General features: G+C 35.9%; 1 protein-coding gene across 1 annotated transcript; it reads left to right on the plus strand.

Moving 5' to 3' along the window:
- The first annotated feature begins 1,700 nt into the window (after positions 1–1,700).
- On the plus strand, positions 1,701–23,548 carry LOC126975561 (chitinase A-like). Its single transcript, XM_050823499.1, has 2 exons — positions 1,701–1,799; positions 21,519–23,548. Exon 2 carries the CDS (start codon positions 21,528–21,530, stop codon positions 23,184–23,186), a length of 1,659 nt encoding a protein of 552 aa, XP_050679456.1. The 5' UTR covers positions 1,701–1,799; positions 21,519–21,527; the 3' UTR covers positions 23,187–23,548.
- The last annotated feature ends 2,856 nt before the right edge of the window (positions 23,549–26,404 follow it).

The raw sequence follows: 26,404 nt of genomic DNA on the forward strand, positions 1-26,404 counted from the left end.
CATAAACTAGAAGACAAACCAGTTCCATAAATTAAGTACTATTATTATGTTTACAATGGACAATAATGCAAAACAACAAACAACATAGTTATTTTTAAGCAAAAGTATTTTTTAGGATAGCTGGCGATTCATTTTTATTTAATTACTAGCTGATACCCGCGACTTATCCGCGTACACACATGAGCACATATTATAAGCACAAAGTACTTATAAAAATCCATTTTTTTTTTCTATATAAGAGCCAAGTGTCTAAGGAATAAAACTTAGAAGGCTTAATAATTAAAATAAATCCGAAAAACGAAAATGTTGGTTTTTATTTAATTCCGAGCATTTTCATATTTATTAACCTTTTCTGTACTTCCACAAATAATTCAAGACCAAAATTAGCCAAATCGGCCCAGCCGTTCTCGGGTTTCAGTGAGACTAACGAACAGCAATTCATTTTTATATGTATAGATTAAATCTATTCGTAAAAACTACAAAATCACAATATACAAAACGAAAATTTAAACAGTTAGAAGAGTGTCGCTAAGAACAGGACACAACAACAATGATTTTATTATTAACTTATGTTATTTTAAATACGCTTTTATAAGCTTCGTATGTATCTATGTTACGGAATCCTTCACAGTTATTTTCACTCTAAAACGTTGAATTAAATTGAAATTTCAGACACTTATCAAGGAGCGATGATAATATAATAATTTTTTATTTTTGAATAACTACGAAATTTTCGTCGGTAAAGGCTAAAAAAAACACTAAATAATAGTTATAAAACTGAATGAAACGCTACTATAGAAAACAAAACCTAAAAGTTGTTGTTTTACTATTGATATTTGTAAAATAAATTTTTTGACGTATTTGACAAAATGTTTTTCAATGAACATCAACCAAAAACCATCTGTCTACAGCAAATACCACCTCCGACATCTATGACAGATACTATTTCTAAATTTATAATATCAATATTGAGGGCCTATCAATGCCTTATACTTTTTAGTTATTTTTCATAGATCAAAATTATCTTATGCCTTTAGGCAACCTCGTGATAATAATATTATCTCAAGCATCCGTTATTCAAAAACTCTAGTGAAAATATTTCAAAGCGAAAAATTAACCAAATTTTCCAACGTTCCAAATTCAAATGATTTTATTCTTAACAATGTCACAATATTATACCTCTGCGTTTTTAAGGAAAATAATGACTTGTTTTATTTTGATATTTCGTGACTTATAGTTGAACATTGCAGGAGGTGTGGAAATTTTATTTACAGCTTCAACATTAAACAAATGTAAACATTTTCGTCCTTACAAATAAAATTGGCATAAAGTTATACCTCAGCATAGACCAAGAATATGTAAAATATTGTGTGTGTGTCCTGTAGAAATTTTGCCTATGATTTATTTATTTTGACGTGTAACGTTTCCCACGTTAAATTGCATGGCTGCTTGACATTCGAAATACTTCAGAATTGTCATTGTATTGACAGTGTTGTCAGCGATTTAGTCAACAACAATATTCTTGGTTTATTCTGAAGTATAACTTTATGGTAAGTTTATTTGTAAGGCCGTTTAAATATAATACTTTTTAAAGGATTAAAACGCTTGTAATTGTGCTATATACATTAGGTTTTTTCGTAAAAATTAAATTGTTATTATTATTTTATTTAACCCGACGCTTCGTGGCCTTTGCAGAGAACGTTTTCAAGGGGGACTGCGGTTGACAGAAGTCGAGGTGGTATTTGCTATAGACAGATGGTTTTTCGGAAAATTTACTGACTGCGTCTTCATCTTTTTTGGTATGTATAGTTTTGGATTTTAATTTGGAGATAATCGGATCCCGGTGGTTAGATAATTTAAGCACATCTTCTCTATTGAAATTTGGATGTTTTATAATTTCAATGGCTGTATTCTTGGAATAAATCTATTCTCTTTTGCCAAAATTTTTTGGTTGGTCGAAGCAGATTTGTAGTTATTTGGACGGATAGTTATTTGTTCACATACTGCTGACTTAGAGTGACGTTAAATAAAATAATAAAAAAGACGTGTGGCACTCGGGGACTGCCGCGGTGAAGCTATTGCATAGCATTTTTTATCAACTTATGCAATTATATATTTTTTTTTTAATAAAATTAATTTAAAAAAAAGCAAACGGGAACTGAGTAAAATTTAACTTGCAAGATTTGATTACAGACAGACAACGGGACAGGTGAAACTAAATAAAAATGCTTGTCATAATAATAAAAATTAAAAAAACGTGATAAAAAGGCTCGAACCTTGACCTTCTGCACAACGAGTAAGTAAGTGTTAGGTTATTTTCGTTACGGAATTTCTGGATTCGGTCCCCACGCTCAAGGCCCGCGATAGAAGCTATGCAATAGCTTAATAAATCTTACACAGATTAAGCTAATATTTTGTTTTCAGTGTCTTATTTTGTTTAAATGTGTGATAAAAATTTTCTTTCAAAATATATTAATTTCCATTTTCAATTAAACCTGTGGGCATTCAGTATGTTAAACTATAAGAACTATTAATTAAAATAGAGCCAGAATTTTCTCAATTGCCTAAAACAAAAACCATTTAATATTCTTATACCCCATGATTTAGTATATGAAGATATATATAACATGATGTATCTTTATATTTTTATGTATGTATATAGACGACCGCATAGCCGAATGGTTAGTGACCCTGACTACCAAGCTAGAGGTCCCGGGTTTGAATCCCGGTAGGTGCGATCATATATATGATGAATATGGAAGATTGTTTCCGAGTCATGCATGGTTTATATGTATTTATGTAAGTTTAAGTAAGTATATTATATTAAATATATCGTTGTCTTTGTACCCATAGTACAGGCTATGCCTAGTTTGGGGCAAGATAATTTGTGTAAAAGTGTGTCAATATTATTATTATTATTATATCTTAGTGAAGATGACGGACCACCTCACGACGCTGCTATGGGCAGTACCGTTTTAGCAAGCGGGACAATCCCACTTCTGATAAACACTCTAATAATTCACTAACATGCGGGTTGTTTACTTCACATCGTTGCCTCTGTTATATAAACTTGTATTCGACATATTCAGGTTAGCCCCCATTTGTTTCGAATTAGTGACTAATTTATCTGATACGAATATTTACAGAACAAATAGTTTTAATCGGCGACAACGAGGAGTATTGACGATGTTGTGGCAATATGCGAAACTCAAATGTGGATGGAAGTTGGTCGTACGGAGAGTCACAGACATTCCTGATCGGACTGCAGAACCTCTGCGGTGTCTAATCCAAATTCATGCGCAAAAATAAATTATTCGTTAAGGTTAAGAAACGACACTACCAATTTTTAAAGATATATATTTTACCATTACCATATATACCACCACTTTGGAAAAGTTGAGCTTTAATATAGAGAAGTGCCAAGAAACTCATCGTCACTAAAATAAACATATTTTATTAGATGTATGTGCCAAAAATGTGGTCGCTAACTATGGGCCTTATGAGAAAGCTCACTGTCGCTCAGAGGGCAATGGAGAGGGCTATGCTCGGAGTTTCCCTGCGAGATTGAATCAGAAATGAGGAGATCCGCAGGAGAACCAAAGTCACGGACATAGCCCAAATTATTGCGAAACTGAAGTGGCAGTGTGCAGGGCACATAGTTCGGCGGACAGATGGCCGTTGGGGCAGTAAAGTTCTCGGATGGCGACCACGTACTGGAAGACGCAGTGTTGGTTGAGTTTAGTGCAGGACCGTCGTGGAAATTTTTTGGGTAGGCCTTTGTCCAGTAGTGGACGTCTTCCGGCTTATGATGATGTACCAAAAATAATTAAATGTTTCGATATACTTTAGTAAGTTAAAAAAAAATACAAATTAAGACGTCTAAAGAGTTATGAGTACAGTAAGGTGCAAAGTACTTGGAACGCGCGGTCCCGAGTAAGTAGAACACCTACCCTAATAATGATGATTCACGTAGACTTAGTGCGAGACTCGTGTATTGATGTCGATATTGCATCTACGAACAAAATATCTTCGACTGATCTTTTTTGTTAGCTTCACTAACATGTGATCGATAAGACACACGTTAATATGGTTGACTTATAAGTTACTAAGCTATTAAATTTTCACACCAGCTGCCGACACAACAGAAAACAGTTTAATATCAAATTTGACATTTGATTTTTTAATTGATTAAGAATTGTATTTAATTAATAAGCAGATTGAAACCAAATTATTTATTTTATTATTATAATTTAATAACCGTGGAGTGACAGCAACGCCGGCCTTCACGTGGTATTCGCGTACAGATTTTATTTACTTTGTGATTGACGCACGCACTGTAAAGGTATTATTACTAAATTTAATGAAAACAATAATAAATGTAGTGCAAACAGTTATATCCGTAGGCATAGGAAAACTAAAATTTAGAATAACTGAACATTTAGAATAACTGACTGATAAAAAAAACAAATACACACGCACTGATCTTCTAAACTTAAACGCAGTGTACCTTTTTATATTAGAAGTCCAATAGGGCAAGAGGCTTAGGTTATGGGGCGTGGTGAGGCAACCGCCCGAGGACATCCGCAAAACCTGCGTTCAGGAGGTGCATAGATGCCTTTTAAGGTGGGCGTGTGCTCTTCTCTTGAAGGTCCCTAATTCGTATCGGTCGGGAAACTCTTGTTTTCCTGAGCCGGTAATTGATTCCACAAAGTGGCTGGGCGAGGCAAGAAATTTCTTCCAAGTGCCAGATGTCAGTGAGGGTTGAATGTATCATATTGGCGTATTGTTCGGTCATGGTATTTGGCAAAGTTTGTAACCCTTATCCAATTTTCCTTCTACTTTTGCTCCCATTTTCTGACTACCAGTGTGTTACAATACCGCTCTACCGCTCAGCATATCTTCTACCATGGCATGGCGTATAAATTTTGATCCTGTGCTTTAAGGCGATCTGTTCTTTCCAGCATATTTTTTGTCGTCTTATATTTGTGTTTCTCGCACTTTCTTGATAGATAGTCTTCTTGAGATATTGTTGAAGCTTTTTTTTATGTAAATAAGGGACGAGACGAGCAGGACGTTCAGCTGTTACAATGTCCCATTACAATGCGGTGCCCCTCAGAATTCTTGAAAAACTACAAAAATTCTGAACGGCACTACACTTGCGCTCGTTACCTTGAGACATAAGATGTTAAGCCTCATTTGCCCAGTAATTTTACTAGCTACGGACTTTTCAGACCGAGACACAATAATGCTTACACATTATTGTTTCACGGCAGAAACATGCGCCGTTGTGGTACCCATAATCTAGCCGGCATCCTGTGCAAAGGAGCCTCCCACTGATAAAATCTAATCATCTAAAAAAGCTAATCTTGTTATAATTCCCATCTTCAAATTGGCGAAGTTCATCAAAATCCGGTTTCTGTCACGAGCTCCGCGGCGCCTGTCTGTTGGTCTATCCTGGTATTTACTGGTGACGAGTGTGTCGTGCAATGCCGAGCTGACGACCTTTACACAGGCTGTTATTGTTTCATTATCTTATTCATTATTATATTTACGTTTGATTGTTAACTGCTTACCTATATTTGATCAAGGATTTCGGGATGAAGTTAAACTATCATCTATCACTTGTCCACCGATATAGCCGAATGGTTAGTGACCCTGATTACTAAGCTAGAGGTCTCGGGTTCGAATTCCGGTAGGTGCAATCATTTATATGACGATATTCATCTATCTATCATTTATATGATGTTTGTTTCCGAGTCATGGATGTTTATATGTATTAATGTATGTTTAAGTAAGTAGATTGTATTAAATATATCGGTGTCTTACACCCATAGTACAAGCTATGCCTAGTTTGGGGCAAGATAATTTGTGTAAAAGGGTGTCAATATTATTATTATTATAATTATAATTATCACTTAGTCTAAATCCTTGGGTTTATCTCACATCTAACATGAAATAGTCAGTTTTTATTTATAAAATCTAAAGGTTAGTTAACATCCAAACATGGATAAAAGCTAAAGTTTTAAAGTTAAACATACAAGAATTGCCAATTTTAAATTTAAATAAAAAAATATCTAAAGAAATAAATTCTAATTGGCTTAGCAATATCACGATATTTCAGCCCATATAGAATAGAATAGAATAGAAACACTTTATTAGCATACAAAAAACACTCACACAAAAGCACAACAATTTACAATATTAATTAAAATCTTAAAATACTAAATTAAATGCCGTAACAATATTATAAAGATTAAAAATAACAGTGTGAGCGTGATTCCCTGCTAAAAGGAGCTGACTCAGTATATTGTTGGTCAGTGTAGAAGACACCAACACAACACTGGTTTTCAGCAGCCCCTCGTGACATTTGGAGTAGACAGTTGCATTAGTCTTCCCATTGTTATTAATTTGTGTAGGTAGGTATCAAAGGGATAAACAAGATATTAAATTTTCTTTTTCGTTTTTCTTAATTATTAGTGTAATAAAATAAAAATAAATAAATAATTGTAATAATAATAAATATTAAATCATAGTATAATCTGTACGTAACTGTATATAATATAATATAGGTGGCATTAGGTACTTATACGTATATACCTCTTATAATCACAAAGTATATTAAAATGTATCACACGTAGTATACGGAGGTACCTCTACGGATGAAACACAAATCACACCAAGAGGTACAGATAAGATCTCGCGTGGCGACCCCACGTCCTCGCGACCTCGTAACAATTACAGCTGATATTGTTTGACATTAACATACAATAGATTGGTTTCGATGTTCCAGTAACACTGTCAGTTCATTGACTTCCATGATGCTTAGCAAAACAGTTAACGATTATTTTTTAGGATAGCTAGCGATTCATTTTTATTTAATTATTTAATCTATTCGTAAGTTTCTCTTCTTCTGTGGCTTAAATTAAATTAAAAGATGTTATAGTATTGCTTTAACGAAATGTGAATTAGTAATAAAACCATGGTAATTAATCATTGAATTGTAACTTGCAAATGATTGCAAGCTACAGAAAAGGCAAGGTCCCGGAAACACCGCACAAGGAAGTTTATTCCACAGCTTTGTAGTACGTGGTCCACACATCCAGATGGTGGGGATGATATCCTAACTTGTGGGGTGACGTGCGAAGGTGGAATTCAGCGGCAGGAATCAGGTGAGACAGCTTTTCGGAACACTACCCGTGATAAATGCAGGAGAGGACACACAATGAAACGATGCCTCTAAGCAACGCCAAGTGATCCAGCTGTTCACAGAGCACTGGGTCCCCGACAATTTGAGCTGCTCTGCATTCCACGCCGACAAATAGATCAAGCTGATACTGTGGTGCGCCAGACCAGAGATGACAGCAATACTCCATATGTGGCCGGATCTGCGCGTAGAGCGCTAGAATGTGGGCCGGCTTGAAGTATTTGCCGTGCTCTATTTATGACGCCCAGTTTCTTCGAAGCCAATTTGGCTTTGCTCTCCAGATGGCCCCGGAATTGGCAATCACTCGAGATTTCGACATCCAGAATTCCGATACTTGGCGAGGTTGTAAGGGAAGTGTTGTCGATGAGCGATGATACAACAAATGATTTTTTTTGTGGTAATTGCGCAAACTTGTGTCTTCTGGGGGTTAAATTGGACAAGGTTCAATTTACCCCATTCCGCGACCTTCTCAAGAGAGGACTCGATAGAAGACACAAGTTTCTCCCGGCACTGGTCGACGATTTCCCTTGAGAGACCTGCATAGCCCGTGTATACGGCATCACCCGTGCTGTGCGTCTGCATAGCAATGTATGTTCGAGGTGTCCAACATATCATTGATATGCAGAAGAAACAGTGTGGGAGACGTTGACGGGAGACGGCGTTCACGGGCATGGGATTCGAGCAATAACTTTCGATAACGACCTGCATGTTGAGCTCAGTGAGCAAGCTGGAGGTTCACTTGCATAAGCCCTCGGGAAGCCCAAATGATAAAAGTTTTGCGAGAAACGCCTTGTGCCATACATGATCAAAGACCTTCGCTATATCCAGGCTAACTGCCAGGCCCCTTGCTTTCGATAGCCGCAGCCCATATATGTGTTAGGTATACCAAAAGATCACCTGCCGATCGACCATGGCGAAATCCGTACTGTCGGCCGTTGATCAACTGGTGACTCTTTAGGTATACAATCCATGATTTTGGAGAGCAAGGAGGTAATAGCTATAGGCCTGTAGTTTGCCGGATCCGAACCATTTTTTTTTGGATTGGATGGACAAGGACTGACTTCCATAAGTCAGGGACTACGTCTATTGTATATGAGTGCTAATAAAATGAGTGAATTATATAATTTTTAAATCAATAAATACAGAAAAAAACTTACTTGGGTGGTTATCTTAATTTTTTTGATCATCAACAATTATTATTATTTTATACTTTAAATACGACACATACACCGTGGTCACCCGCCCTCGCTGTATGAGCAAGGTCACTGGCATTCATTTGAGCCTTAACAGCCTGATGCATATAAAATTTTATAGTGATTGTTTTGTAAGCGTGTGTGCGTTACGCGGACTGCGAATTGCAGCTAAGGACCGCCAGAGTTCGATGACCTGATCTTGAAAACAGCGCGCCCACACGTGTATTGTGTGCTAATGTGTGTATGTATGTGTGTGGCGCTGCACTCAGTAACGTCCACGTTGCATGCCGAAGTAAAAGCATTGTAAATAATGAGTCAATAGTTGGACGACCTCTTGTACTGTGGCTTCTGATACCAGCAAATAAAATATTTCTTATGGATGTGAGATTGTTTGTTCTCCGGAGCCTATCACATCGGTGATATAGACTGGTTATGAGAGTGAGAGAAGAGAAATATGTTAAGCACCTTAACATTTATCCACAAATATAATAAAGGTTATGAAATCATGTAAGCACCATCAAGTCATTAGTCTTGAAAACAGACGTATTCTTCTTGACTTATCTCTTTTACACGGGCTTTGTCATGGTTATGTAGACTGTCAGGAACTAACCACTAAAAGTTTAAATTTTTGTATTCGAATAAGACGCTCTAGGCACACATGCTTTTTCCTATTCCTCTGGTGTCTTCAAATTATGCAAAACATTCAGTAATAAGTTTAGTTGGGTTGATATTTTCCACCTCAGTAAACTCATATTCAAAAATGAGATAATAAGAATAATAGTTGAAACATAATTTTATCATTTTAATAAAATCATAAAATTATGTTATTAACAAAATCTTATTTTAATAAAATCATAAATTATGTTGTTATTATATTAATTAATTAGATTTCATATTTCATTTCGTTCAATTCAAGTTCATGGTGTTTTACTGTATTGATTGCTTAAAATTCAGGCCTTTAAAATCTTAATTCCCTTTTGTCTGTCAGATCATATTTATATTATGTACTTATTAAATATTTTTAAGAGCTTTGGATTATATATAAATAAAAAAATAAATAAATGTCAGGTCAGGAGAATGACTGCGTCATGACCTGACTTATGACCATCTTTATTTGGAACAAACACTACAAATACACTTGAACATTTACAAAATATAATAACAAATAATATTAAAAAACTTATCTTAAAAATTACTATAATATGGCTTATCTAATTAAAACTAACATACATTAAATACTAAAGTAAGGCTTATTCTATATCAACATAATAAGATGGTGTTTGCAGTGTTTTGTCCCAAAAAGGTTTGCTACTCAGCACATTAGTTGGGTATAACCACAGGGTATAACCCAACACTGATGGCTCCACTCTGGGCTCTGTATAGACGCTGGTCATGGATTATCAACCTGTACAATAATTAAAATATAGATGGTAACTTAACTAATATATAATTTTTTATAACTACACTAATATTTATACGTGTTACTTTTGTAATTGTGATAATAATAATAATATTGACACACTTCTTACACAAATTATTTTGCCCCAAATTAGGCATATATAACCTGTGTTATGGGTTGCAAGCCTGTGTTTTTTTAATACAATATACTTACTCAAACATATATAAATACTTATAAACATACACATAAACATACATAAATACATATAAACATCCATGACTCGGAAACAAACATCCATATTCATCATATTATAAATGCTTGCACCTACCGGGATTCGAACTCGGGACCTCTAGCTTAATAGGTAGAATCGCTAACGACTCGGATACAGGTCGTCAGTATAGTATTACTATTATTATTATTATTTTTTTATATATAAGAGGGGGCAAACGGGCAAGAGGCTCACGGGATGGGGAGAGGCAAGGCGCCCATGGACATCCGCAACAACAGGTGTGTCAAGAAATGCGTTGCCGGCCTTTAAGGTGGGAGTATGCTTTTTTCTTGAAGGTCCTTAAGTCGTATCTGTTCGGAAGACCGCTGCCGGTAGTTGATTCCACAAAGTGGCTGTGTGAGGCAAGAAATTTCGAACAAAACGCGCGGTTGTGGAATGCCAGACGTCTACGTGATGCGGATGGTACTTTGCACGTAGTGTCCGGTGGTGGAATTCGGCCTCTGGAATCAACCCGAACAGCCCCTCTGAGCACTCCCCGTGGTAAATGTGGTAGAAGATGCAGAGAGAACCCACATCTCTACGCAATGCTAGATAATCAAGCCGATCGGAGATGACTTGATCGTCGATGATTCGAGCCGCTCTTCGTTGTATGCGGTCAAATGGAAGAAGCTGGTACTGGGGAGCACCCTATTATATTATTATTACTGTTATTTTTTCTAGCACGGTGTGCTACTATTTGTTGATCCGAATAAATAAAAATAAAATGATTATACTACACATACTAAGCGATAATGGCCTTACAAATTAACTTATACTTACATAAGAATGAACCAAGTACATGCAAAATGTTTATCAATAGACATATTGTTTATTCAGACGTTTCCCGCGTTTATTTGCAAGGCTGCTTGACATTCGGAATACTTATAGATACATACTTAGCGATATATTTAACATTTTGGGTATCCTTGGTTTATACTCAGTTATAACTTTATACTCAGTTTATTTGTAAAGCCGTTAGATACCAGCGAGAATCGAAGAAAAATAACTAAAAAATTCGATCAAGAAAGCAAATGAAACGAAAGATTTTGATGACGCATACGAAGTACGCATCAACTGTAAAAGTTCCGTTCGTCGGTACAAACTTCGTATATTTCGGCGCCAAGTTTACATAACATAATAATAATAGGTCTGAGAATCGGAGAACATCTATTTTTCATCCCCCTAAATGTTGAGGATGGTCCACGCCAAATTTTTAATTTTTTGACCTTTTTTTTTTTAATTTGTTTGATTATGAGAGAGCATTAAAAAGTCAACAGTTACTTTTGTATCGCGATTTTAATATCGGCAATACAACGTTTGCTGGGTCAGCTAGTATTTGACGTCGACCACAAAGTGCGGAATATTTTTATTTCAAACTAGTTGACCCGAAAGTCGTTGTTCTGTATAAAATAAATAAAATAATGTTTTTATATGAATTTTTGAATTATATATCATAACATCAACAATTACTTCGTAAAATATGCACCCTGCTGTCGTAATGAAATTGTTTCACAGCAGAACTGTCACACCATGCGTCAATAAATTCTCTCATAGAAATTCAACAACATCAAAAGAAAAAACAAATTTGTTGTTTTTATTTAATTTTGCAGCATTTTCCTATTTATTCACCTTTTAAACCTTCTCTGGACTTCCACAAATAATTCAAGACCTAAATTTGCCAAATCGGTCCAGCCGTTCTCGAGTTTTAGCGAGACTAACGAACAGCAATTCATTTTTATATATATATAGATTACTTACATGTGACTTAATAATTAATAACGCTATTTATATAAATAATAATAAAAAAAAAACTTAAATAATCTAACAAAATCAATTAATTACAAAAAGTAATAGTAATTATATAAATAAGAATTTCTTACTAACCTTCCATACAGTAGATTTTATAATAAATGATAGAAATTTCCAATCACATCACTTCACGTCTGGCATTCTACAGCCGCGCTTTTTGCGAGAAATTTCTTATCTCGCACAGCCACTTTGTGGATAGAAAAAATCAAGAATCATTGAGAGATAAATTTATAGAAATAAACATTTTAACTGTTACGTTGAGTAAGTAAGTAATTTTTTTGGCCGATATATATGCTTTTACAACAATATAATCTCCGAAAATGTACAAAACAAATGTGTTATTAAATTCAAAAGAATTGTTAAAGAAACATTTGTGTGTTAAAGGTTACTATAACATAAATTATTTTTTTAATAATACCACTAATGGAAGGAGCACCCTCATGCTGTTTAATAATAAATTTTATTATACGATACATCAAAATATTTATTGTAATTAAATTAAGAAAAATACGCCGCTTCATTTCTTGCCCCCGTACTTCTTAGGTCTGAGGCATACTATTTCAGATGTGTGATTGTTTTTGGCATTCAATAAGTGATTTAAAATATTAATATTTAATCAATTAATGGCTACAGTATTACCGAACCGGTACGACGAACGGTAAAGTTCCGTAGACCGTGCGTAGTATCTGCATACCGGTGGAAGGCTTCTTTGCACAGGAAGCTGGCTAGATTATGGGTAACACAACGGCGCCAATTTCTGCCGTGAAGCAGTAATGTATAAACATTACTGTGTTTCGGACTAAAGGGTGCCGTAGCTAGTGAAATTACTGTGCAAATGAGACTCAACATCCAATGTCTCAAGGTGACGAGCGCAGTTGTAGTGCCGCTCAGAATTTTTTGGTTTTTCAAGAAGGTTTTTCAAGAGATTTTACTGAGCGGCACTGCTATGTTATGGGTAGGGCGTATAAATTACCATTAGGCGAACGTCCTGCTTGTCTCTTGCCTTATTTTCATTAAAAAAAATCTCCTCCTGTGTTGCGGATTCTTATGGCCGGTTGCCTCAACACTATCACATGAGCCTCTTGCCCGTTTTAAATATTATTATTATAAAATAATAATAATATTGACACACTTTTTACACAAATTATCTTGCCCCAAATTAAGCATATATAGCCTGTACTATGCGTACAAGACAATGATATATATAATACAATATACTTACTTAAACATACATAAATACATTTAAACACCCATGACTCGGAAACAAACATCCATCTTAATCATATATCATCAGCACCTACCGGGATTCGAACCCGGGACCTCTAGCTTAGTATGTAGGATCGCTAACCACTCGGCTATACAGGTCGTCGGTCTATTATGAAAATGTATATTGTCGTTAATGGATGCAAAAGTAATTAAGCGTACGTCCATATTATTAAGGTTAATTAAATAAATCATTAAATATCTGTTAATTATTGAAAAGCGGCAATAGACAATCACAACTAAAATGATTTTATTTGTGTTTAAGTTTGACGATAGCTTACTGTTCCAGTTTATGTTGGACGACCAGACGACCGGTAATTACCTTCGTTTGCTATTAAACTAAGCGGTAAACAGAATGATAGAATCAACCGTTTGTTTATGTATTGATATCTGGATCGATGCTCTAGGTTGAACTGGGTTTATATATTTTAACTAGCTGACAGACGTTTTTCGGTATATTTTAAATAAAATACTGTATTTTTTTTTATGATTTGTCAATAATATTTCATAAAATAAAGAATTGTTTCGTAAAATATGATCTCTGTTGTTATAATGAAATTTTTGCACGGCACAACTGTCAAACCGTGCGTCAATAAATCTTCTCATAGAAAATATGTCCATACAAATCAAATATTGAAAATAAAAATAATGTTGGGTCTCAAATCGAAATAAAAACTATCCTATCCCTCAAGTTGGACTAAATTGCACTCCATGAAGTAATCCCCATTAAAATCCGTTCATTAGTTTATCCATCGCGGACAAACAACGTGTCACGTAACTTATATATATTAAGATAATAGAACTATTTGTTTTTCAAGAGTCCTGAGGGGCACTGCATTGTAATAGGCAGGGCGTATCATTTACAATCAGGTGGTTAAGATACAGAAAAGCTAATGTAGTGATTGCCAATAGAAGTGAAAACTAAGAACTTTTAGCATTTTAATTTTGAAATCTCATAATGCTTAAAAACAATTAAATTATTCATTTCAATTCTTTTTAAATCATTTTTTCAATAATATATTAGTTAAACAAAATCACTATTTCAACAATGCACATTATATACACATTGAACTTTTCACTAAATCCATTCCATCTTACTTATAAGTTGTATAGCTACAGGTATACTGCTATAAGCATTTCGATGACGCGAACTCACGAGATTTCACACATCCAAAAAGTGTTTAACTGTCAATAGACATTTATTCAAAGAGGATGTAAATACTACGTAATAAGAGGCGGAACTGCCTGAGTAAAAATTGAAACTTAGTTTAGTATAATACGTGCAGTCATTTGACATAAGTTTGAAATTGTAGTAATTTCAGTGTCGCAATTGCCCACGAAGTATAAGGCTAAGTTTGAGATCAATCGCGATACTGAAATTACTACAATTTCAAACTTATGTCAAATCACTGCACGTTTCATACTAAACTAAATTTCAATTTTTACTTCGGCAGTACCGCCTCTTATTACGCAGTATTTACATCCTCTTTGAATAAATGTCTATTGACAGTTATGTCATTTACACAACAGATTTGTTTGTCATCAAAAAACGCGAAGTAAAGTTATGCCAAGTTTAAAACTTTTTATTTTTTTCTTTCCTTTGTCAGTACAGCGTTACATGACAGAGAGAAGTAAATTTGGATTAACTTTACACTGTTTTTATTAATTCGACTATAAACTGATGTTCTGCATTGAAAATACTGTCATGATTTTCAGATACTTCATATAATTAGGTTAACATGAATTAATAGTTGGTGAAATGGAATTTGAATGTGAATTTGAAATTAATTTTTATTTGAAATTATGATAAATGATACTATATTGCGATGAATATACATAAATGTATTGTTATTCATTTACGTGGTAAAAGATTACTATAACATTAATTACTTTCTACACACTCGATCGTAAAGTAAGCCTTATTATACATCTTTCTTATGACCATAAGCCGAATGATAACACACACGTGCATAATATTATAACACACAATTGTATTATATTTTTTTTTATCCTTTGTGAACTTATTAGAGACATGATGAGAAAAAAATACTATGAACCCCACTGGAAATGGTAGAGAATATAACAAAAAAGAAAGGGAAAATAAATTACGGGCAACATGAGGTCGGAAAGTGGAAATTTAAGGGTAAAAAAACGGTTTATCTCGATTTCCGGCAAACCTATATCTCCTATTGAAAAAAGGTTTAATGGAAAAGTCATAAAAAGATCAACAACTTTTATTTTCTCATAATCTCATAATTTATGTGAATAATTCAAAAAACCAAGTTTTTATACCAAACCAAGTTGGTCTACTATAACATCAGCACAATTTTAACTTTTTTTGCAAGCTTTCTTCATAGATTCAATAGAGTCTATTCGTATTCTACTCTTTAACAGTTACTACTCTTGCTGTATCCAAAAATATTATTTGGGTATCATTCTCATAAAAAATAGTTCTGGCGAGGCTGGTTATTGTGTGATGTTGCACACACCTTTCGTGCGAGAATCTTGCTAGGGTTCCGTAGCCAAATGCCAAAAACGGAAACATTATGGATTTTGGGTGGTCATGTCTGTCTGTCTACTGTGTATACTGTTGAAATTTGGTAAATAGATGAATTCTGTAAACCGCATTAAGCTTGTCACACAAAACTAGAAAAAAAACAAGTAGTTTTTTAATACGTCATAAATCGTAAACCTACAAGAACTTTTGTGTTGTTACTTGCTGCTACGGAACCCTTCATGGGCGATTCCAACTTACACTTGACCGCTTTTTTTATTAAAGTTCTTTTGCAAGAGTTAGGACCTCCAATAATAGCTGCATCAACAACTTTTCCTACTAGCTTCTCACAAGGATTTGGTTGCATGGAGTAAACTAATTATCGCAATAATAACTGTGGGGTTTAAGTCGAAATTTAATAAAAGGCGTAGGCATTATATTGCTCACGAAGAAGCGACGTGAAAATTAATGCTCCTTTTTGCTCTTAATAGTGATTTTCATTATTATAACACTAGAAATAAGGGATTGCTTGTAGCTAATTCTAAGATACGTAATAGCTTTAAGGGTAAATGTATACACTTCTACAATAAAGTCCCAGCCACTGTTCAGGCATTATCTATAAATAAATTTAAATGTTTTATAAAAAAATGGCTCTGTCGTAAATCCTATTACACCACTGCTGAATATCTAAATGATCGGACAGCCTGGGACTAGATTGTGATTATTTTATAGCGATAGAAATGACTGTACAATATTGTATATTTTTATTGAAAAGAGCGCAAAAAAAAGAATGCTGGGAGAGTTTCTTGCGCCGCTTCTTCCCTCTCAGAGCGCCATTTGTTTCCGAAGCGGTAGTAGTATCTAGTAGTATAAGAAATGACATCAAAAAGAATTCTAAAGGAATCAGTTTTGAGAAAATAAATGCCTTTTATGCCTTTTAATGGGCCATTAGTAAATTAAGATTAGTACTAGACCATTTATGAAATATTCCAATATTCAACAAAGATGAAAGTTATAAACATATTTGCTAATATTGAGGTTATTCTTCAATTAGTCATTATGTAATTATTACTATTTAATTAATAGAGAAAAATTAGTACCTTAATGACAGTTTATATACAAAAATGATCATAGTTTACTTTCTTTCTAGTTTCTAGTAGTAATATAAGATTACAGGTTTTTAAGTTTAGTAATAAGTTTGTAGTACTACCTATGCCTTAGTTTATTTATTTACCTATTTTCCTAAATTATCCCTACTAAGTTAGTACCTAACTACAAATTATATGAGAACAAACAGAGCATTTTCAATTAAAACGGGTAATACAGTTGTTTTTGTAAACACAAAGAGGTTTTATGCAAACTGAAAATCCATTTACATTTTAGGAATAAATAAATATGTCCCTAATTAAGACGAATAAAACATTTATAACTATCAAATTCTTTACAATTCACAATTTATTAATTTACTATAAAATATATGTATTTCATCGCTAAAATTATTATTTTGAAGTAGGCTCTATGGATATATATATCAATCACTTTACATTAGGCGCGTGCAAAAAAAAATTCGCGCCTTTTCACCAATTTTTTTTATCGCTTTCGTTGCTGTGCGGTAAATAATTGTAAAAATGCCAAGTTTTAGTACCGAAGATGAAAAATTCATAGAACAAGTACCAACTGTGAAATTGCCATCAAAAACAATCCATATTTGGAAATTGTACATTTACCAATTGTTTTAATTATTAAACGATTTACACAATACATGTTTATTTTTTCCTCGCAAGTGTGTCGAAGAAGCGCGTATGAAAATCGTGAGCAACTTGCTCGAGTTTTTGATGTTACAAATAAAGTTGGTATAAAGTTATACCTGAGATTAAACAAAGAATATGTAAAATGTTGACTATATCGACACCACTGTCAATCAATGATAATTCTGAAGTTTGATACTCGAATGTCAAGCAGCCTTGCAAATAAACGACGTATAATGAGTAATACGTCCGATTAAACCAATCATTAGAAAAATGTCTCTTTGTAAACATTTTGCATATTCTTTGTTTATTCTAAGTTATAACTTTATACCAAGTTTATTTGTAAGGCTGGAATAATTTTAATTACCCACAGTCTCGTGTATACTGAGCAATTTAGCTCACTTGTATCATAATTTGTAAATTCTCCATGATACCATACCTTGGGAATAGGCTCAGGCTATTTAATTAATAAATTTTATTGTCACGAAATTAAAAAAAAGCGTTCTGCCGAGTTTCTTGCGCCCTGACTGACTCATATTTTCGAATGTGTGGTATGTTTTGACGTTGATGTTGTGCTATGTTTTGATGAACATGAATTAATAGAACAAATTAAATATGAAAACAAAATTTATGAACAATGGGGCACTCGAACCCGCGACCTCTCGCGTTCCGTGTGCGCGCTCTTCCAACTGAGCCAACCGTTAGAGTGACATATCATTGATAAAATTTGTATGTCTTTTTCAACTCTCAGGTTGTTGCTTCATCTACAGGATCTACTATACAGTTGATAATCTGCTCAATCCCAATATTTTCATATTAGGAAATTGACTTGAGATGTCGCTCAAAATTGCTGTCAAATATTGTTAATAAATTTTGTTTTGAAATCTAATTTATGTTATTAATCCCAGAAGTGAAAATCACTTCAAAAAAACATAACAAATTGTTTATGAATATATATAATACTAGCTGACCCAGCAAACGTTGTATTGCCGATATTAAAATCGCGATACAAAAGTAACTGTTGATCGTAGATGGGTGAAAATTTGAAGTTGTATGTATTTTTTAATGCTGACTCATAATCAAACAAATTTAAAAAAAAATGACAAAAAATTAAAAAATTAAAAAATTGTGTGGACCACCCTTAACCGTTAGGGGAATGAAAAATAGATGTTGTCCGATTCTCAGACCTACACAATATGCACTCAAAATTTCATGAGAATCGGTCAAGCCGTTTCGCAGGAGTACGGGAACGAACATTGTGACACGAGAATTTTATATATAAGATATATATTAAATGTATTTATGTATGTTTATATGAATTTATGTATGTTTAAGTAAGTATATTGTATTAAATATATCATTGTCTTGTAACCCATAACATAGACTGTATATGCTTAACTTGGGGCAAGATAATTTGTGTAAAAAGTGTGTCAATATTATTGTCAATATTATTATAAGCCATATACATATAGATTATAATATAGAAACAGTGAAAGTCGTAGAAGCATACCGGTTGTTATTGTTTAACTATTTGTGTTGATAAGATATCAATAGATTAGTTTGTTGATTAACAATGAAGCCAACATCAAACAGTTACTAAACTCGTGTAAGTATGGCCTGTGGTAAGTGTTTAGTACGAAGTGTATAATGGTAGATAGATGAATCAAGTCTTAACCACTTAGGGCCGTTCCCAATATTCAGTCTATCTCTTACTTGAGATAAAAATAGTAACTATCGTTGTATATTCTGTCCCAATAAACTTATCGTCGGTAACTCACCTTATCCGTACACGCTGTCTGTCAATGGGACGACGTATAGCTTACCAGCGATAGATGTTTGTATTGAATTTGCAATTCACGCATCCCAATATAAGGCGATAAAAATGACTTATCGGGGACAGCTTCAGATAATGGACAGTAGAAGGTAGTAATTTATCTCGATCGATCTCTATGATAGTATATTGGGAACGGCCGTTAAACACTAAGCCTGTATTATAAAAACTAATATTTTTTTTATGAAAATTAGGGACGAGACGAGCAGGCGCTCAGCTGATGGTTATTAATACGCCCCACCCAGTACAATGCAGTGCCGCTCAGGATTCTTGAAAAACCCAAAAATTCTGAGCTGCACTACAATTGCGCTCGTCACCTTGAGACATAAGATGTTAAGTTGCATTTGCCCAGTAATTTCACTAGCTTCGGCAGATCGTTCGGGTATAATCTAGCCGGCTTCCTGTGCAAAGGAGCCTCCCACTGGTAAACCAACAGTAATGTATAATAGCATCAAGGAATATCAAATGTAATCGAGTTAGTTGTTATGACGTGTCTATTCCTAATTGATTTTTAATGTTCGTTCAGATATATGTATAATTTTATATGTGGTTCTACTTTAGCCGTGATCGTTTAGGTGAGCTCGACGGAAGACATTTGGTGCGTACACACACAGACTTACAATATACTGGCGTATAGACAAACCAAACAATTTTAGCAGTGGGAGGCTCCTCTGCACAGGCTGCCGGCTAGATTATAGGTACCACAACGACGTCTATTTCTGCTGATAGTGATGTGTAAGCATTACCGTATTTCGGTCTGAAGGGCGCCGTAGCTAGTGGAATTACTGGGCAAATAAATGAGACTTAACATCTTATATCTCAAGGTGACGAGCGCAGTTGTAGTGCCGCTCAGAATTTTGGGGTTTTTCAAGAATCCTGAGCGGCACTGCATTGTTATGGACAGGGCGTATCAATTACCATCAGCTGAACGTCCTGCTCGTCTCGTTCCTTATTTTCATAAAAAAATGCCTGCGAGAGTGAAAAACAAGAACATTGCTAACAGCAGATAACCGATTTTGATAGACAAGTCGTAAACAGTCAGCCACGATTGGCATTAGCTTCACAGTATTTTGAATATTAGATTATTTAAATAAAACACTTTTAAAGGTTTAAAACGCGTGTAATTGTAACGGTTTTACATTACATTTTTGCGTAAAAGTTACATTTTTATTTTAGTTAACGTTTCTGACCATCTGTTACAGGGTTTTAATCCTTTGAAAGTGTTTTATTTAAATGTGTAACACTCGCATTAATCAAAGAAAATACTAATATTAGACTCTATCACTAATATCTAAAACTTTAATTTTTACGATTATTTTTGTGTGAGTTCGAGCAATTTATTGTTTATTGTAAAAATAACATTCACTGGTATTTTTATTATTTAAATTATTGTATTTTTAAATGAATCTAAAAGTACCCTGTGGTACATGAGGCCATACAGTGACATATTTATATATTTTTTCCAAAGCTCTGTCTTTCACAACCGTAGATTGAAGATGAACACTCTTCCATCTACGATTTCTGCCTAACAAACATTAAGGCGTTGACAGTCGAAGGCAGATAACATATAGACATAAGACTAGTATTAAGAAATAAAAAAACTTTGATATTTAATTTAACACAAACGCAGATGCTTGAAATTATTAACATAGCTTTTATAGACTACTTAATTTAATGTTTCATAGGGCACAGCAGTTTGGTTTTGTTTAGTGACCGCAAGAAAAGGAAATCACACTCAATACAAAAACGGGATATGTATTTCAGTAATGTTTGTAATGTTACCTCCTTGGATCACAATTAAAATTTGCAATACTCTGCGTGGCTGTTATTTTCGAAGTCAGAGGTATCATCGACCTTAGAAGTACCTAAACATTAGTTTACGTAAGTGTCTCATTTGTTAGCCGAGTCCTTGCTCAATACGTGTGACAATTAAGATAAACTAGAAACTCCCAATGAGTCAACTACGTACGCCGTCATCCTACAGCGAGGAGTGTCACCCGCCGTTCGTTTTGTGCTAACGGTACCGCTCGTTATAGTTCCACAACAACATGTCATTATGGAGACAATTAAAGCGATCCGTCCGCGTCGACCCACTGATACGACCGGGATACTAATCTGTGCTAACGATTTTTATTGCGCGCTTAAAACTCTAATATCGAGATTGATACGGGCGACCGCTGCATGCCGCGCTAGCGGTTGGCCTACTCTATCTCCCCCTATATATAAGATACATCGGAGATGCGAGCTCAGTTGACGGTGAACGCTCTCACGAGAGCCTCACACCCGAATTCACACTCCAATTGTTTTAGGAACCAGTCATGAGACACGCGCTCATCGTCTCGGCGCTGCTGGCGGCCGTACACGCCGGCCCGCCCGGTCGACCCTCACTAGGATGGGGGGAGCGGACCTTCGCCATCGTGGAAGTCAACCAAGCCGCCACCGCGTACAACCAGCTCGTCACCAAGCGTGACGCTGCCGACGTCACCGTCACGTGGAACGTGTGGACTGGAGATCCGGCAGAAAGCAGCCGGGTGCTGCTTAACGGCCAGGAGTTCTGGTCGGGGCCTGGCTCCGCGACCTCAGCCGCGTTCAAAGTGAAGAAGGGTGGTCGTTACCAGATGCAAGTGGAGCTGTGCAACAGCGATGGATGTACGTCCAGCGAGTCCACGGAGATCGTGGTGGCTGACACCGATGGCAGCCATCTGCCCCCGCTAGCCTTCACCCTGGACGAGAAACACAAGCCGTTCAAACAGACTTCAGGTAAAGTTGTCGGCGCCTATTTTGTCGAATGGGGCGTGTATCCGAGGAAGTTCCCTGTTGACCGCATCCCCGTCCCTAATCTCACGCACCTGTTGTACGGGTTTATTCCAATCTGTGGCGGTGACGGCATCAACGATAGTTTAAAGGAAATTGAAGGAAGCTTTCAGGCTCTCCAACGCTCCTGCAGTGGACGTGAAGATTTCAAAGTATCAATCCACGACCCATGGGCTGCCTTACAAAAGCCCCAGAAGGGCCTTTCTTCATGGAACGAGCCCTACAAAGGAAACTTTGGGCAATTGATGGAGTTGAAACAAGCAAGACCGGACCTGAAGATTCTGCCTTCTATTGGAGGTTGGACACTAGCTGATCCATTCTTTTTCTTTGATGATCAAAGCAAACGATCTCGATTTATAGGTTCAGTCAAAGATTTCTTGCAGACATGGAAATTCTTCGACGGTGTCGATATCGACTGGGAATTCCCGGGTGGAAAGGGAGCTAATCCCAATCTTGGTGGCCCTAAAGACGGCGAAGTTTATGTGACGCTGATGAGAGAACTCCGGGAGATGCTCGATGAACTGTCTGCGGAGACAGGACGGAAATACGAGCTGACTTCGGCCATCAGTGCCGGTTGGGATAAAATCCAAGTTGTTGACTACAAAACGGCTCAGAACTACATCGATCACATCTTCCTCATGAGCTACGACTTCAAGGGCGCCTGGTCAAATGATACGCTCGGCCATCAGACTGCGCTGTACGCCCCAGAGTGGAACACTAAGGAGACGTACACGACCGATTTTGGCGTGCAGTACCTGTTGGCGCAAGGGGTGAATCCGAAGAAGATCGTGGTAGGAGTGGCGATGTACGGGCGTGGTTGGACCGGCGTGCACGACTACCAGGACAACAACCCATTCACAGGCGTGGCCACTGGGCCGTGCAAGGGCACGTGGCAGGACGGTGTCGTCGACTACCGGGAAATTGCCACCGAGATCGCACAAGGCAAGTGGGAGTTCCACTACGACGCGGTGGCGCAGGCGCCCTACGTGTTCCGGCCGGCCACCGGGGATCTTATCACCTACGACAACGCCCGATCAGTCATCGAGAAGGGCAAGTATGTGAGGAAGAACTACCTGGGCGGTCTTTTCGCCTGGGAAATCGATGCCGACAATGGTGACATTCTGAACAGCATGAATATGGCCTTAGGCAATCTTCCGTTATAGAGTTAGTGTGATTAGATTAGGGACAGCGCGCAATGAGTGAAGAGCACATGTAACGAGATCGGCAAGTTATCACTGCTGGATCCAGATTAGTGTGAACAGGTTACCAGCTGTTAACATTTATAAATTGATGTATAGCTCGCAAATTTACCACAGTATTAAATTACACGCTGTGTTATACAGAATCCGTTATCCAAAATTTTATATTTCTGGTTTTATGAGTACTAACGGAACAATAAGAAGGCATCGTTTGTGTAAAGTTGTAAATTGTGATTATAAATGTAAGTATATTTAAGGGTCTCATGTAGGTGTAGGCAATGTATCGGATAATATTTGTAATACAGACTGATTTAAGTAAATTAAAACTGTATTTTTATTTTTTCTCCCGATAACATATAATTTTTAATATCTACCTCGTAGTTATAAGAAAATCAAGTTCCGATATTGAAGTGTTAAAGAATTTTAAATTTAAACTTGTCAGTTTATGAATCTCCTAAGAACTGAACACTTAACATCATCGCCGGCAGCACATCACTCCAACATGAGCATTTGGTAATATTCACTAATATTATATTAGTAATAATATTAGTAATAATATTATATTATATTATTACATAATAAATATCTATATTGTTAATAGTGCGAATTCAGTTTATAGGGGTCAAGATCCGAAGCAACACGATTTGAATATTTTTACAGAAATTCATACATTGACAAATCAAAATAACTTTATTCATGTAGGTCACGGCAATGACTCTTATGAATGTCAAAAACATATTCTATCGAATCTACCGCTACTTAGTAAAGGGTTGAGCTAATGAGAAGAAGTAGCAAAAACTCATTGCCACTCTTTTATATCAAGATTAACATTTCCATCGATTTACAAATAATTTTTTTTTATGAAAATAAGGGACAAGACGAGCAGGACGTTCAGCTGATGGTAATTGATACGCTCTGCCCATTACAATGCAGTGCCGCTGAGGATTATTGAAACCCCCAAAAATTCTGAGCGGCACTACAACTGCGCCTGTCACCTTGAGACAAGATATTAAGTCTCATTTGCCCAGTAATTTCACTAGCTACGGCGCCCTTCAGACCGAAACACAGTAATGCTTACACATTACTGCTTCACGGCAGAAATAGGCGCCGTTGTGGTACCCATAATCTAGCCGGCATCCTGTGCAAAGGAGCCTCCCACTGGTAATAACAATATAATATTATGTAGAATGATGCAACAAACATACTCAAACGTCAAATAGTCAATGCCTTACACGAGTAAGTCAAAAAAGTAAATGTAAATTAATACAAAAGTTATTGAGTACAGTAGCTGCATCATCCACATATACCGTAAATAAATAAATAAAGATATTATGATTATATTATTCTGGTCGTAAATACTGTTACAAATCCAAACATCAGATAATTTATTCCAATACTATTTGTTATTTTAACTGCGCATTATGACCAGCATAAAATTAAACTGATTTGTAACAAATTTCTTATCTGTGAAATTGTTATAATTATATCATTCAAATTTCGAACATCTCTGAAAAACAAAGAAATTTGATTTGACCTCTGTTCTAATATCACTCGAGATGACGTTTAGTTTGAAATGAATTAATGTCAATTTGCAAACAAATTTGAAAAATGTAAGTAAGTAGGATATCGAACGATATGATAGTTGGGGCCGACTCTAGTTTGCCTCCGAATTTAAATAAACTATGACAGCCTGAAACAGCCTAGCGAAACTCTCTAAGAAAAAATCGATTCTTCCGACTATATGAAACGTGCAGTCATTGATAGATGACGGCTATAATCTTGTAAAAAACGGAGATAGCCAAAATCCACTACGTTTTAAGCAACTGTTCGCTTTCAAATGTACCCGGATTAAACTTCGTCACAAATCGCCATACTGTAATTACTACTATTTCAAACTTATGTCAAATTACTGCACGTTTCATAGTAAACTAAATTTCAATATTTGCTAAGGCTGTCCCGGCTCTTATTACTAAGTAATTTACATCCTCTTTGGTCAGAAAACTTTTCTTAACCGCCATTATCGGTTCAAATAATGCTGGTCATAATATACCGCTCCTGAATGCATCATTAAGGCTTATGATATGTGGGTAGATGTAATAGTGTATGTTACTATACATAATTAGGCATTAAAACACTCTTGTTTATTGCCGACATAATGTACAGTCACAAAAACTACCATCAAAAATTTATCTGTCATTGTTAAGTGTCATCGAGCCTTCAAGAATTATTAACATACTTCAGAAACTCGTATCTACACTCTAGGCAATCTACAGTATGGCGCTGTTAACAAATGTACTATCATTTCCTGTGTCGGAGGACATTAAGGTTCGGGCGGCCGCGTGCTATCAGAACTTTAAAAGTAGGTACTACAGATGCAAACTGCAGTGATGCTTAAGCCAAGTACATCAAGAAAACTACCAAATAATCAAGTTATGAAGATCCCGGTTGGACCCTGTCCTATATAGTTTCTTCACAGAACAGTGGGAGGCTTCTTTGTACAAGATACACTATTCCTAGCAGTCATGTGGAAGCATTAGAGTTTTGTTTTGAAGGGTCGCCCTTTGATAGTGAAATAAATAGACTAATGAGAACAACTTCTGTCGTAATAAGCGTAATTGATATGCCGCTTAGAGTTCTAACTTCAATCAATATTACTAAGCACTTACCATAGGTTGCGCTCACGTCTCGATATATCCTAATAAAAAAAAACAAACCCTAAAGATATTACTATCTGATAAGTTTGTGCGTTTACCACTAAAAATCCCCTAACGCTTCCACCTTCGCACGACACGCCACAAGTTAGGATATCATCCGCACCATCTGGATGTGTGGCGGTCCTCCACAGTGCGCTTCTCAAGGAGCTTTCTTCCTCGTACTACGAAGCTGTGGAATGAGCTTCCTTGTGCGGTGTTTCCGGGACGATACGACATGGGCTCCTTCAAAAAAAGCGCGTACACCTTCCTTAAAGGCCGGCAACGCTCTTGTGATTCCTCTGGTATTGCAAGAGAATGTGGACGTCGGTGATCACTTTACACCAGGTGACCCGTACGCTCGTTTATCCTCCTATTCCATAAATAAAATAAAAAACGCCTATTATCGGAATAGTGGGTCTCAAGCTAACGCCAATTCCGTGGTCACCATAGATAGAGCAAAGCAGTACTTCAATCTGGCTCACATTCTAG

This window comes from Leptidea sinapis, chromosome 36 (assembly GCF_905404315.1).
Source record: "Leptidea sinapis chromosome 36, ilLepSina1.1, whole genome shotgun sequence".
NCBI classification, from domain to species: domain Eukaryota; kingdom Metazoa; phylum Arthropoda; class Insecta; order Lepidoptera; family Pieridae; genus Leptidea; species Leptidea sinapis.

Bases quoted from the DNA above. Each gene is read 5' to 3' on its own strand.
- LOC126975561 (XM_050823499.1), top strand. From the start codon at position 21,528: ATGAGACACGCGCTCATCGTCTCGGCGCTGCTGGCGGCCGTACACGCC.